Consider the following 16,169-nt stretch of genomic DNA (forward strand, 5'->3'; position numbering starts at 1 on the left):
GGAGTCACTACCTTCTTGTAAGTCGATAGTCCGGCTCGTTTTTTGGCTCGATGCACGGTTGTAGACGATACACCCAGCTTATTTGCGGCATCTCGGAGAGAGAGGTTAGGGTTTCGCTTGAAACTACCGGCAACTGTCTTTGTCGTCTCAGCGGCTCCCGGTTTTCGATTTCCCCCCGATCCAGACTTCCTGGCTGTCGACTAACGTTCCCCAAACACTTTAATTACATTTGTTACGGTTTATTTGGCAACTTTTAGCGATTTTGCCAGCTTTTCGTGCGAGTAGCTCGAATTTTCGCGATGCGCGAGCAAAATTTTGATTCGCTGCTCTTCTTTCTTGGACGGTATTTTGACAACTGAATAGTGAATTCCAAAATCAAAATAGGAGCAACATTCTACACACACACACACGCATACCTTCAAAATAAGGGGTGTTCAGGTTTTTTAAATGCAAAATTGAAAGAAATACGTCAAGTTGGTATTGATCAAATTTTGACCGTACCACCCTTTATGTGTTTATTTATTATCTAGACTTGACTCTCTCTGTCATCGATTCGTTTGTGACTCATGCTCTAGAATCCGAAGAGGCTACTCATAGGCCTCTTCGGATTCTAGAGCATGAGTTGACTCTAATAGGGTATTCGTTTATTTCGAATGCAGACCTAGGTTTGTACTGGGGCACCATTAATGCTGTCATCGTGTTTATTTATTTAGTGAGTTCGCACTTCAACGACATTCAAATCGGCCCGATTGTGTATTATACGGAACCAATTCAACTGGCATGCTTTGTTTAGGAATGAGTGCTTTTCAAGCTTTTCAAGATCACGTAATCAAACTTTGTCGACATTGTCGAATACAGATTCCGAGATTTTGTTTTTGCCGTAAGGTTTCGCTTATCTTAGCGATTTGGAGTCACTACTTTCTTGTCAGTCGATAGCCCGGCTTGTTTTTTAGCTTCATGCATGATTATAGACGATATTCCCAACTTATTTGCGACATCTCGAACGGAGAAGTTGAGGTTGCGCTTGAAAGCGCTAGCCACTTTTCTGTTCGTCACTACGGCTCCCAGCCATCGATTTCCCCCAGATCCAGGCTTCCTAGTTATCGACAAACATTCCCCAAACACTTTTAATACTTTGGTGTTGGTTGATTTGGCCACATTCAACGATTTTGCTATTTGTGCGTGCTTTTAATTTGGACTTTCACGACGCATGTACAAAATTTTGATTCGTTGCTCGTCTTGCTTGGATGCCGTTCTGATAACTAAAGATCAAATGTCAAATTCCAAATAGAAACATCATTCTTCACACACACACTTACAAAATAAGGGGTGTTCAGGTTTTTCGTTATATGGATGATTAGAAAAATAAAATGGCGAATATTAGTTGACCACTTTTTGATCCGAACATCCTTTATTTGAGAGAACCCAACTTCTGTCGCAAAGAGCAATTTATGTATAGGTACATAAGATAGGTTTCTTAGTTTGCTAAAATGAACAGCGGACAAACCACAAAAGATCAAATTACTGATTGCGACTGGCAGTTGAAACCTGCTATGAATAATAAACATTCGCCATTGAACCGAGAAGGGAAACAGAAAAATGTTCCATAAAATGAATCGATTTCCAGCGCTCATCTCGAGCAAGTAGTGTTGTTGAAGGAAAAAATTAAACTGACCCAATCTTAAGTTAACTTTAGCATTTAACAATAGCTTTTTTAATTTTCGTTTATCCAAATTTATCATATCCCCAACAAGCTCTTCTGAGAACTCGTCTCGCTTTCGTCAGTAGGTTACTCAAAAGTTAAATACGATTATCAATTCGCGGAACTGTTTATTCTCATTGCTGAAGTCACATGAAGCTGATATCTTTAGCGGGGGTGGTGTTGCTTTATGCGCCCTATTCTCCTTAAACTTGTCAACTCCATCCATTCATTGAGTTGAGAAAACTGTACACACTTAGAAAAAATCATGTATTATTACATGAAACTGCATGGGTAGAAGGGAATCGGGTATTTAGCAGCGATTATACAACTCATTTCATGTAATTGTACTTGAAAGATAGAGTACATCTCATGCTTTTTTCGTGCAATGAATATTTACATGTCTATTTGTTTGTTTAGGAAAACTGATGTATAATTACATGAAATTTCATGGGTAGAAGAGAACCCGGTATTTACATGTGGTTATACTGGTTGTAACATGTAAAAGTACTTGAAATGTCTTGAAATGTAGAAATACTTTGCATATTTTGTTCCTTAGAATCTTGTTTATAGGAAACTTACGTGTCGAGTTTTGTTTACAGGAAGTTTACATTTCTAAGCATGTTTTTGTTTCTGGTAATGAAATTCGATTGCCCCCAGCGATTAGTTGTGCAATATCCGTATGCGTTCCAAAACAGTTGATTTTAATCCTCCCTATTCAATGGTATAGTTTTTCGTGATCCCCTCGATTGATTTGAAATTGTGGCCATCAAATTTTATTTGACTTGAACTTAACTTATGCAGCATCCGAAGACAACAACAACATTGAGATAAGATGAAGTAGGGGCATATTCGTCAAACAATGAAAAGTTATTTGTTTCAAATATCATCCAATTTATTGCAAGAGAGTAAAAACATTTGTTTTTTTTATAAATTCTTCTGATAACTGCTGGAATTTTCTACGGAGGGAACATAATTAAGGTTCTCAATAATTCATATTACTATTTATTGACTCTTTACTTCCGGGAGCAATTTGCTCAATGTGTTTGACGTTGATGAATACATCAGTAAGTTGGGTTTGTTTGTCGAACGAATGAACTGTAGCATGTTCCTCATCCAATCTGTGAAATATATATAAAAAAAAATAAAAAATTGTTTCTGTTTTGTTGAAGTTTGGTAATATATATATATAGAAATAGGCTCCTGAATATTAAAATATGTTGGATGTTTATAATTTTGTAATGCAAAAAATAAAAGATCATACTGTGGATTTGTTAATAACAATCATTAATAAGTATGTAATAAGATTAATCAATGGTCTTCGAAAATATTTGTATATTATGGAAGTTTGAATCTTTTTCACATTTAGGTAATATTATTACCAATATTTTTTGTTCACCAAAAAAGCTTGTATGTGAAGAACATTAATAAGGATTTTTTTTCTTCAATACAGTCATTGTTGAAATGAAATCCATTGAAATTAAAATACCATTCAAAATTGTTTGAAGAAAAGTAGATTTCGCAGAAAGGAAGGAGAGGTTAAAGATTCATTGGAATTTATATTTGAACGAAGTAGTAAGTACTAATCAATTAATTTCACAAAATGACTTAGCTAGGTTGAAACTATAAAAACATACTGCACTGTTTCAAAAACATTTTACCTGTCTGCTTTCTTCTGCCCGCCGTGCTCCTTTTATGTTTCTGATGCTGATTGGTGAGTCCAGGTAGACTATTCTGTTGCACTTCATTTGTTAAATTTTTCGTATGCATCCTGCCGTACAAGATTTTTTCCGTATTAAGAAATAATGCAAGTAATTTATACCACTTCGCAATTTTGCAGATTCGATTTTCAACCTATCACAACTTAATGTAAACAAAGTATTGTTTTCAAAAGGTCTATTAAATACTTTCTATATGTAAATAAGTAAAACAAAGTAATTTTTCATCCTAACAATAATTAAGTAATGTCAGTTATCTTAAACCAAAAAATTATAAAATAAAGAATTTGATGAAGGACTCGCGACCGTTTGAAAACTGATACAATGAGATCGGCGATTTGATTTGTCAAGACTCAAGATTTGGTAGCACTCAAGGTGTGTATATATTCTAATAAACTTGGTAGCACCCTTCGATGCCAGTTCTTATGATTTCCCAATATTGGTACTGGCTCTCAAATTCTTTATTTGATCGATTTACAAATAATTTACTAATTTGCATTTCTGTTTGGTTTTTTTTCAAACTAAAAAAAACTCAAAATGCGTTCCTATCTTGACCTACCGAATGTTCATTGGTTAACTAAGTATTATTAGTCTTGATTCCAAAATCTTATTTTAAAATATACGATTCGTATACTGATTCGATTATAGTTGATTGAGCATCTTTGTGGCATTCGCGACTGTATATCAACATTGCAGTTGGCAAACAGTTATTGAAAAAGTTATCCGCTACAATTTAAAGCCCTACAGTAAAAGTATACGGCAGACTGCCACCGCGGAGTTCCAATCGAACTCTCAAAAGTCGTTCCAATCGAGCATAAAGCCCTACAGTCCCACGAATTTTAAATGGTAAAAATGGTTATGCTCGATTGCAACGACTTTTGACAGTTCGAATAGTACTCCACGGTGACAGTCTGCCGCACTTTTACTGGAGGGCTTTACTACAACTGTGTTCGATATTTAATCTATGGCTCGAACTCACGGATATCGGCTCAGGAAGCAATTGACTTGCCAACTGAGCTATATCACAAACACGACAAAATACTTATTCGATTAATTTATTGAGTACACCGTTGATACACCGTACGAATGATTATATGAATTAAAATCCCATAGTTTTAAAGAAGTTTTAAAATTAAATTCCAAATACTTCAACTTTTTTAATCGTTAAATATTTTGCATTTTTTTAAATCAAGATTATAATCTGGCATCTTTGTCAGAATCGAAGAACCAAAAAAACAAGGTGAATAGAAAATGGGGTTTTCTTAGAACCTTGCGGAAAAAGTAGGTTAGGCGAAACCAAGGTCATTACATTACTAGGTTCTCTGACTTCTACAGTAAGTAGGCGTAGAGTGCGCGGTGAAGTGGGGTGATGCTCGTTATCTTTGTTTACAAATTAGCAGTGTGCTGAAAAGAGAAGGCAAGCTAAGGTCTCAACTTTTCTATGGATTAAAAGTAAACAAACGCAACGAAGCAATCAACATGGCTGATGCTGAAATTTGAGAGATCGTATCACCTTCTATATACCCCCCTTGGGCGAAACATCTATAAAATAAGGTGTGCCATTTCACTGACTACTTTTATGCGTATGCGAACTCAGACAGAATGTTATGCATTAACGTTTTTCATGTTCATGAATTAAAAAAATTCTAAACTGTAATGAAATAATTATAATTAAAAGTGAAAGTTTCTAATCCAATCGAGGTAAATGAGGTTGGTTATTATCGCGTTAATGCTGAAAAAAGGAAATTAGAAGTAACGAACGTAAGATATCAAACATCACGCATTTTGCTAAATTGAACGTGAAATTTTTTCCAATCGATGAAATAAAATGAAAGTGATTTTTTTAAATCACTTAAACGCTATGCAACTTTTGAGGTGCAACTGTAAAATAAATAATTAAATGATGTTCTTTTAACTTTTAATGAATGCCGTTAAGTTAAAATAACAATTATGTATAAAAACAGTTAGAAATTATTTGACCATTGAGTTTTTTTTGTGAGTCCTAATACTATAAATATATTGTGCAGAGCACCCTTTATTTTGTTATACAGAATTTAAAAATTAATAATTTTTTAAAAACAAAACATTTATAAAAACTTGGTAAACTTTTCATTTTTGTGCAATTCTTGTACATATTTGTACCACTTATTTCCTACCCATTATTGCTGGCGTATTGAAATATTTGTGACCAACGGATTTGACTACCATACCTGTTAAATTTAGCAATCCTGAAAAGATCGCTCTACGTTTGGTAATATGTACTACTTTTAGTGCATGCGCCTTTTTAAAAGTTCAGTACCTATCACCGTGTTTCAATGTTTATCAATCGAAATGTTTTGGCGAACTTTTTCCAGAAAAAAAATACGCGATTATTGGAAACCAAGCAGATTTAAATCAACTAATAAAAAACAGTCAATAATGTTAGGTGAGTTTTGAAATGTCAATTTACTGTGTTCATTAATTATAAAATTAACAATTTTTAGCAGGAAACAAACGCGAGGCAGAAGTAGGAAAAAAATTGTACAACGCCAAAACAGATACTTACTATGGCTTACAATGATGGATAATCACAAAGACAGGCCCCACTCACTTTCTTCAGGATTGCGAGCCACAAAAACTACCGAGCAGGTTTGAATTGTATTTCATTTTATAGCAAACAAAATTTGATAGTTAAAATACTTTAAAAGAATTATCAAAACAAATATTTTTGAGAAGATGACTTTCCGCTGAAAACTATTTGAAATCGAATAATATTTTATGTATTATATTTTGTAGCTCTTATAAATTTTTAACAGCATTTTCTAGTTGAGTAATGTCCAAGATACGTATATTTAGAAGAAAGTCTAAAAAGGAATTATTACTTACAGTTTATCTATCTGGATATAACAGAGAACCAACTACCAACGTTCTTGAGCAGAATCATAATATTGTGGAGGTGTTAAATTGTTCGTTGTATGTGCACGTAGTTCTGTGTCATTTTGTGTTGATGAATAGTTTTTTTTCTCCAAAACAACAGACCCTGGAATTTAAAAAGAATCAAATAGGTACACCGACTTAATCAAAGTTATTCCTTACCTTTCTTTATTATGCTGCTTACAGTTACAAATCAGCTTCCTTGAATCACCCTCTTCCACTTAAGTCTAGTGCAGTCAATGAAGGTTTTCACTAAACTTGCGAGTTCATTCAGTAAATTTTCTTTGAATTGAACTTCTTTATTCATTTTTCATACTATTGATGTTTGAAACACTGACATTCAGAAATCTCATCAAAAAACTCTAATATCGCTTGGCTTTCGCACTTAACTCCGCAGAAGGCTAAGCATACACTTTTTAGCACTTTTTTTCATTTCGTAGAGAAAATTTTTCGCCACTTCATTCAATTCAAGATGGACGCACTCTGCCAAATGATGTGTTTACTGATGACATGTAAATGAATTAACATGCGATGATTTTTCAATCTGATTGCACGTAATATTACTTGTTACAATGTGTAATGATGTTTGTATACATGCATGTCCGATGTGCCTCATGGATTATTACATGATTTTTAAGGAAATGTTGAAAAGATGCAAAAACATGTAAAATCTCTTGTAATGTAGCAATACATTTTAAACTCTGTGTGAAGGGAGATTTACATGAACAAGCTTTATAATTACATGAAAACACTCGATTCCTTTCTACCCATGTTCTTACACGTAATGTTACATGAATTTTCTAAACTGTGAATATTTGTTTGTGTTCTTTACATGTCTTTTCAAGCGATCTATGTTTTCGGTTGAAAAAACTCAAAATTCCGTGCAACGTAACATTACATTTTTTTTCTGTGTAGCATTTCAATATTGACAAAAAAAGAAATACTGATAACTTTTAGAAAAAATAATTAAAATGCTGAAATAATGCAAGAGAGCACAATTTTTTTTCCTTCACGCATGCAAACCGTTGCCAGCAACAAGCTTTTGTCATTGGAAAATTCTTGCAAATACATCATCTGATTTTAAGCAATCTGGTTGCACTGCTGAACCACGCAGGAGAAAAAAAGGAACGAAATCGTCTTCAAAATGTACGTCTCGGTGGTCGAGTGGTTAGCGTGGTAAGACGGTAATCGCTGGTCCACTGATGGCATGGGTTCGATTCCCATCTCGGTACTGGATGTTAAATGTTAATCTTAAGTTGTCCACGTCATTTATTCAGTCTGTAAAGCCTAAATAGGCTAAGACGGTGTATGTCTTTTTTTAAAATCTGCAAACATGGCGGACTTTTTATCATATGGGGCCGTTCAGATACCACGTGGACAGAAAAATGAGATTTTTGATCCTTTCCTCCCCCTCCGTGGACAAGCGTGGACATTTGCAAACCCCTCCCCGGATGTCCACGTGGACAGATTTGAAATAGTTTTTTTTAAATACCTATGTATTGACAGTTAGAAAACACCACTTCAAGCCTTTTTGTTATTGAAATGGCTGATTTTCAAAAAACCGAATAAGAATTTCCTGACATCAAATAATTTTAAAAATTTTAAAATTCTAAATTATCATATGTATCACTTGCTTTCAAGTAGCTACTAATTGTTTAAACTTTAACTGGAAAGCTTTGCAATTTTTAGATTTTGATTTCAACATCTTAATATTTATTCACCTTTAGAAAATATTTTGAAAGTAAGTCTGTCCACGTTGACATGACCTAAACCCCTACCCCCCTCTACGTGAACAAGCGTGGACATTTCCATACCCCCCCCCCCCCCCCCCTATGTTATACACATGGTATGTAAACGGCCCCTATTCGATTTAGACCATTTAATGCGACTTCGAGTAACGATTTTTATGACCTTTTACTACCTTTAGTTGAAATAACGATTCATAGTATCGTTAGATATGACTTGACTTATCATTTTTAATGCCTTTTTATGTTTGCTGGGATTGAAGTCAAAGAGCGTATAAGATCGTAGGAAGCTAATTTTTGGGCGTTTGCTTCTTGATTATAGTGAAAGCCAGACTCGATTTCGCAGAGCTCTTTCTGAAGCATTGTTATAAAAGCGAGAAAACAGCGATGAACAGTCAATTTCATTTCGCAAAACCTCTGCCACGAACAGTGACTTAGTGATGCGCGAGCGCTTAAGAGCCGCTCATTTGAACCGGTTCTTCAAATGAACGAACGAACCGCGGCTCTTAAAAAAAGACCAAATACTTAACCGTTGCAATATGCAAGAGCGGAGAGTGGAGAGCCTTCCGTTTTTTGAATCAAAGGAACCTTGATTTTAGCGAGTCACGGTTCGTTCGTTCTTTCCAAAAGAGCTGGTTTAAATAAAAAGCTCTTGGCAGCTCTCCCATCACCAAACAAGCAACCAAATCTGAAGAGCTTCACGTTCGCTCGTTCTCTTGAACCAAAAGAACCGTGGGGAAAGGTTGCCGAAATTACAGAAAAATCTATAATTTCACAGAATTTTGAGCCAAATTTTATCACAGAATCTGTGTCACAGAACACAGAATTTTAGGAATAATTATCTTTGAATTGGAAAAATATGATAAATTGCTAATGTTAATTGATTTTTCTTGAGTAAAATGTAAAAATGACACAATTTGACATGACTTTTGAAATAAATTAATGAAAAAAGCATCACAGAAAACCGTCACAGAATTTATGAATAAAATCACAGAAAGTCAGATTTTTTTAGTCAAAACACAGAATTTTTTTCGGCAACCTTGCCGTGGGGGTGGGTGCTGATTAAAAAAAAACACGAAAACGCTCGAAAAAGAGCTACGGCGGCACGGTTCGAAAAAGAACCGAGAATGGATACCGAGCTGGTAATTTGATCAAAAATATTTATTGAGTGAGAATGTCTACGTGGACATGTCTCAAACCCCTACCTCCCTCTACGTGGACAAGCGTGGGTATTTCCAACAAACCTCCCCCCTAAGTTGTCCACGTGGTGAACGATCTCAGTGTTGAGCTGCGTGAAACGGTTCAATTTTGAGCCGCTCAAATGAACCGGATCATTGATTTGAGCGAACGCCTCTGAGCCGCTTATTGAAATGAGCCGTTTGCCCATCTCTACACTGACTGGCCGATGACAAGACGATCTGGGAGGGTGTGAAGTCCCAATAAAGCACAACGCTGAGCATACGGTGCCAGGTTTACAGGGTTTTCCCAAGGCAACTCCCGAAGAGCATATCACACAAATCTTCTTTGAAACTCTCCGTAGGGAACAATATACGGAAACGAAGCCTGCCTTGGTGCAATATCGCACGACTGAAGCAACCTGAGGTCGCCGTAGACTACGCGCAACCGCTCGAAGCAACGCTGCCTCTCGAGGACTGTTGGGATAGCATCAACAGTGTTTCGGAGAACGTCATCGGTCATGTGGTGGTCCAGATCTTGGGCACAGAAGAGCGACAAATTGGACTGTGAGAACTGTCGCCGCCTAACGCCACAAGCAAACAAATTCGTGGGAAGTCATCAGGCCAGCTTCATGGAGGGACGGTCTACGACGGACCAGATCTTCACATTACGAGAAATTCTCCAAAAATGCCGTCCCTGCTTGCCCAGTAATAACAAGGTTACGATCGACGGCGACGAGCTGGAGATATTCGAAGACTTTGTCTTTCTCGGCTTACTGGTGACCGGAGACAATGACACCAGCCGTGAGATCCGGCGGCGAATGATCAAGGAAGTCGTGCCTTCTATGGACTCCACAAGCAACTGTGTTCGAGAAGACTTAGCCCACGCACGAAGTGTAACCTTTATACGAGACGTTTGGTCCCCGAGTGCGTATTGGCTGAGAGGCTGAGAGGAATAGGAACAGGAAGTGAACTATCGACACCAGTGAAATTGAAAACGAAAGGCTGCTTCGGAACTCGATTTGTGCCTGCGTCTGCATATTCCTGCAAAACCCAGCTGCCGGCAGAAGTACACACCGAGAAAAGAAAATCCGTTCCTATTTCCACAGTTTGCACTCATCAAGAGTCCTGGACCCGAGAAACGTTGGGCTATTTTGATAGCTACTACCGTCTACTTCGAATCATCGCCCTTTGCAAGCGTTTCATGCATAACTGTAAGTTATTGGAACATGCATGCACCGTAGGATTTCTAGTACCGTCCAAGATTCGTTCGGCAGAGCTGTCACTTCTGCAATGCGTGCAGCACGAAGAATTCGCTGAAGATCACAAACGTTTACGGCAAGGCTCGACCATTTCATAGAAATCTCCGCTAACTTCGCCCGTTCATGGACCAAAATGAACAGTTGATTCGTGTGGGAGGTCGCCTCAAAAACGCTCCAATTCTTTTCGACCGAAAGTATCCGTTTCTAATTCCGAAGAAGCATTTCATCACGAATCTTATCTTCCTCGACGCCCATGAAGAAACGCTTCACGCTGGACCTTCGTATCTATTGGCAGCAGTTCGTCGTCGTGACTTGCCAATAGATGGTCTAAATAAAGCCCGTAATACAGTCCACCAATGCATCGTCTGATTCCGCAACAAACCGAGATTCGCTCATCAAGTTATGACACAACTTCCTGCTGTACGCGTTACACAATCGCTTCCATTAACCAGTACCGGAGTCGATTTCATGGGTCCAGTGTACTTGAAACCTCCTCGCAAACAGGGCCCAATCAAATCTGTATTTGCGTCTTCTTTTGCATGGTTACCAAATCTCGAACTGGTAATGAGCCTCACATCCGACGCTTTCATCGCAGCGCTGAAACGGTTCTGCTCCCGGAGACGACGTCCATCAGAAATATACTGCGACAACGCCACGAATTTCGTCGGCGCCAAGAACCAGCTGGAAGAACTTTGTGTTCTCTTCCTGTTGTAACAGCATCAGTCCGAGATTGTCAGAACAACAGCCCGAGTGGGAATCGCTTTTCATTTCATCCCACCACGCTCCCCTTTGGAGGGTTGTGGGAAGCTTGCGTCAAGTCCGTGAAACATCACCTGCATCGCGTGACTCTTGATGTCCTTCAGACGCAAGAGGAAATGACCACTACGGTCGCACAGATAGAAGCGTGCCTCAACTCCCGGCCGCTTACTCCCCGTTCCAACGATCCCACAGACCTCGAGGCCCTAACTCCAGGCCATTTCCTAATCGGTGGTCTAATCCTGGCTCTTCCCGAACCAAATATTACCCCGTTGTCCTTCAATCACCTGTCCCGTTGGCAAGACGCTGGTATGTCGAATACTTGCCCACTCTACAGCGTCCCCAAAAATGGTCCGGTTAATACCCTAATCAAGCCGTCGGTGACATGGTTCTGGTCGAAGACAACAACTCGAGTATTGAAGACGATTGTTGGCGACCATGCGTGTGGCAGAGTTGCAGACGTGCTGTGTGATGGAAACCAAATCCGCCGTTTCTCATCCGCAAAATGTGCTCGCTCCCACAATGCGAAGCCTCCACAGTCACGGAATCCTAGCGTCAGCCTTCCGCTCCGAGCTGCACTCCCCAACCATCTCTTACAATTGATCTTCAGGCTACATCCACACTTCCGGCTGCTGCTCAACTTATGGCTCCAAACAGCGAGATTGGTCTCGACGACGACAACGTCGAGTAATCATCCTGGTTTCCATCGCAGTACGCACAACAAATAATGACGATAAAATACGAAGACATCAATGAATTACAAACAAAATACGAAGAAAAACGATAATCCGCTGGCCATCGCTGGTCGAATGATGACCGAAATTGTTTGCTGCTCACCCAAAATTCGATAGCCGTTTGGGACCCAATTCGTGGGACACTTACAACGGAATCTTGCGTCCGTACAACGCTCATTAGACCGGTTGTTCTCTACGGGCACGAGACATGGATATTGCTCGAGGACCTGTGTACACTCGGAGTGTTCAAGCGACGAGTGTTAAGAACCATCTTTGGCGGCGTACAGATGAACGGAGTGTGGAGGCGAAGGATGAACCACGAGCTCGCGCGACTCTATGGCGAACCCAGTATCCAGAAGGTGGTTAAGGCTGGCCGGATACGCTGCGCAGGACATGTTACGAGAATGCCGGACAACTGTCCTGCAAAACAGGAGTTCGCTACGAATCCGGTAGGAACAAAACGAGCGAGGTGATTAGACCAAGTGAAGCGTGATCTGACGAATGTGGGATGTCCCAGAAATTGGAGAACGGTTGCCATGGACCGAGTGAGTTTCAGGAATTATGTTCGTCAAGTTATGTCGTGAGACGGAATGCTATGAAAATAAATTAATATGAGCTTATTTTCTTGTGCTCAAAAATTATTAACATTTTCGTCACTTGAGACGCTGGTTTTTTTTTTATAATATTTCTGAAAAGAAATAAAAAAATACAATAAAAAAAATACAAATCAATAAGAACTACAAAATTGTTTCTTGTCAAACATTTTTTGAAAAAATCGTATTTCCTTAGAAAAGAGAACTGCCTAGTTCGCCCGGATGCTTGTTTTGCTCGCATCTTCCTCATTTCCATTCAACTGGTTATAACTTGATTATCTGAAGAGATACTACATAAGTCATGGACTTCGAAAAAGTTGTTCAGCAAAAGATTATTACTAGACAACGTGTAACTTGACATGAAAAAGTGAAGATAGCTCGGTTCCAGAGAAAAACGAAAAATCATGTTTGTTTATCAGAACATGGTAATAGAATTATTCAAACCTTAAAGTTTAAGTTTACTCATGAAAACGTTACTTTGAAACTATGCAACATAACATAGGTAAGTTTTGAGCCAAAATAAAACATTTTAGACGGCAGTGTTTGAAAAATGTGAGAATGAATGAATGAATCGACTTAGTCTAATGAACATAGGCGAAAAAAATCGCAGCTTATTGTAGAAATGTATGAAAGTCGAACAAGAATTTGTAAAGTTTTTTTTTGTGAATTATGTTTAAAGTTGCAAGGTTTTTTTTAAAGCGGTTTTTTTTATTATTTAAATTTTACCAAATCAAAAAAAAACTATCGTTTTCTTACTAGGGGAGCATATCGCTCCAACTCCCCTTTCTGTTATCTTGACAAGTTCAACGCACATCTGTTTTGGCATTTTGTTTGTTTCCTACCCGCCTTCGCTTCCGAGATATTACTGTTTTTTATTTTAAATTATTTTACGTGTCTTTCATATGTGCGTGTCGGTTCCGTTGACACCTCCATGTGTAGCCGGCATGAATATAGAAAATTTGAAAATATTTTCTTCTATCACGCTTCGTTGATAACGCTAACTTGTTGAGGGTTCTTTTTGCTATTGTTGGCAAAAACATTAGCACCAACTTTTGATGTACCGTACTATTCTGATAAAGTTGTAAAAACATCTTAATCCAAAAAGACAGTTATTTCCAATTTGCAACACTTTTATTGCATAATATGCTCCCCTACAACTTATTGTCGTTCCTCGTTAATATATGAGATCGAAATTGTCTAGACGAATGCCAAAATATAACCCGACCAAATGGGTTATATCATATTGGGACTTCCCGGGTTAACAATGTGAGCTGTTGTTGAACACGGGAGACGCCTTCAGCTCTCCAGACCGTTGAAGCAATTTTACGACCACATCATAGGATTTCTGGATATCTATGTTGTTGCTGTTGTGGTAGTCCCGAGTTTGATTTATTCATCTCGCGTCGGTTGACGAAGAAACACCGCCATCCAGGCTAAAAAATTGGCGCGATGTTTGATTTGCGAACTAGTTCCGCGATAGCTTTTGCAGTGTTTTTGAAACTGTCGTTTTTTCTGGAACCCGCCGGAAGCCAGGATCTAAACTTTGAAATGCTGAAATCAGATTTACCGTGCGATTTTTTGGACTCGGTCAACATAACGGGGGGCTCGTTCGATCACGATGGCACCATCACGTTCCAAAATGTTCGATATCCAGTCGCTAGTTATGCCAGAATCAATTACTCCTACGTTTCGGAAGAAATCGACGAAGAAAATGTCAAAATCACACGTGTAGAAGTGGATTACTATATTCGCGGTTGTGTTTGTGTAATTAAAAAATGCGTGTGGGTGTGTTGTGACAACATATTAAGTTACAAAAATGAGCTTCCATATCCTTGGTGTGAAATGTACAAACCAGAAGATTTGTCTCATATGGAAGTTCCTTTGTTAGATGGTTCTGATTCAACAATGTTGCTTGATGAAAACGATTTCTTCTTCCCCTGGAGAATTGTCGATCATTATACGTCCGCCAATGATGATGAGTGGAGCTTCAACAAAGTGAGTATCAACGGAAGGTTTTGTTTCGCAGAAGCCATTAGATTTGAAGTGAAGTATGATGATGCGAGAAAATTATCAGGTAGACTAGTCTATCTTAAATCCCAATAACAACAGAATTCTTCTCAAATATGACATAATTGCTGTTAATGTATTTTCTCCAGTTTATTCGAGATGGCATTTTTTTGAAATGAATATCTTTGGGGATGAATCATTCATAAAGATTACTCAATTCCCATCTGATTTTTAGTCATCTGGATGCACTGCTGGTTCCATAGAGTACATGACGATGATTTTCTCTCTTGAAGCCTGCGCCCGATTTAAACTGATTTCAGACGACATTTCATACGATCCTTTTATCATGCTATTGGAATTGCGATTCGAAACACCATTATAAACGACTTAAGTAATCATTTCTGAATCGATTTCATGTTTGCTGGGTTTCCATGCTCCTGTGAAATCCTCTCAACCTTTCACATTATCACGATTACCACCATAATCCAAGTTTGTCTTACACCACTTGTCTTAACCTGTTTGCCCAGAATCTAGAGTTTCTATTTAAGCTGTGTTGAGACTAGGTATCAAAACAAAACAAACTTCCCCACTACACTGCACCAAAACGTTGGCCTTGGTTCAACCAAATTTCACATTAAATACGGAAATCGAGTTTCAATCACCGGAATAATTTTTAAGGTTTGAATAACCAGATCTACAAACGCGCCTCTTTCACTTCCCAAAAACTGCCGAAAATCACACCTGAAGAAAAACATCACCGACACAACTGTTCAGCTCAAGATCAAATGAGCTACTTATGAAGAAGCGTCATGGAGCTGACGCATCACCTGAGATTGTCTCCAAAAGTTGAAAACTGTTTTGAGTCAACAACCCGATCTCAACGAAACGCCAATAAAATGACCCATCTGATTGTGGCATTTTATTGTTGGTCTAATTTATGCAAAAACGGCACTCATTTTGATTTGTGAAATCGATGTGCTTATCAAAATTGTCCGAAAGTGGTTAAGTTGCGAACATCGGTGTCAAAAACGAGTTTTGACGGCCCTGGTGGTTGTTTTTTTATCTGTTTGGGAAAATATTATTGATTACCAGCTCTTCCGGTAGACTCAGTTTTACCATCAACTTAATAAATCGATTCAAATGTTTAACTTTATGTACACGTCCTAAACTTCTTCATGCTCGTGAATCAATTTTTACGAAAATCGCCTTAAAATTGTTCAAGTTGTGACCTATTTTGAATTGAGGTAAGAGGCCCCCTTCCATAAAAAGTGAGAATCTTGAAACTATTATACAAACTATCTCAGACCCGAAAACACTCGGATACCAAATTTCATTTCATTCCGACCGTCCGTTTATACGATTCTTGACTTAACTTTTTTTGTTTCGATTATAGTCGTTTTACCAATTTTTGGCTTTACGAAGTTCGTCAAGATATATGTAAACAAGTCGGATTGTTAACTATTGTTCGGTAAAAAGCGCCAAGCGAAACTGTTAAACATTCCTGCCGTCATGTGCCGCTGTCAAAACTTTATCTCGCTGGTACCTGCCATGTAGTGACATGCTGGTA

General features: G+C 38.2%; 1 protein-coding gene across 1 annotated transcript in view; it reads left to right on the top strand.

Moving 5' to 3' along the window:
• Nucleotides 1-13,982: 13,982 nt before the first annotated feature.
• Nucleotides 13,983-16,169, top strand: part of LOC129754654 (G-protein coupled receptor Mth2-like) — a 143,940-nt gene continuing 141,753 nt past the window's right edge. Inside the window, exon 1 of the mRNA XM_055750832.1 lies at nucleotides 13,983-14,590. Within this exon, the coding sequence (XP_055606807.1) occupies nucleotides 14,045-14,590 (546 nt within the window). The 5' untranslated portion in view covers nucleotides 13,983-14,044. The remainder of the gene's footprint in view (nucleotides 14,591-16,169) is intronic.

This window comes from Uranotaenia lowii, chromosome 3 (assembly GCF_029784155.1).
Source record: "Uranotaenia lowii strain MFRU-FL chromosome 3, ASM2978415v1, whole genome shotgun sequence".
Lineage (NCBI taxonomy): Eukaryota > Metazoa > Arthropoda > Insecta > Diptera > Culicidae > Uranotaenia > Uranotaenia lowii.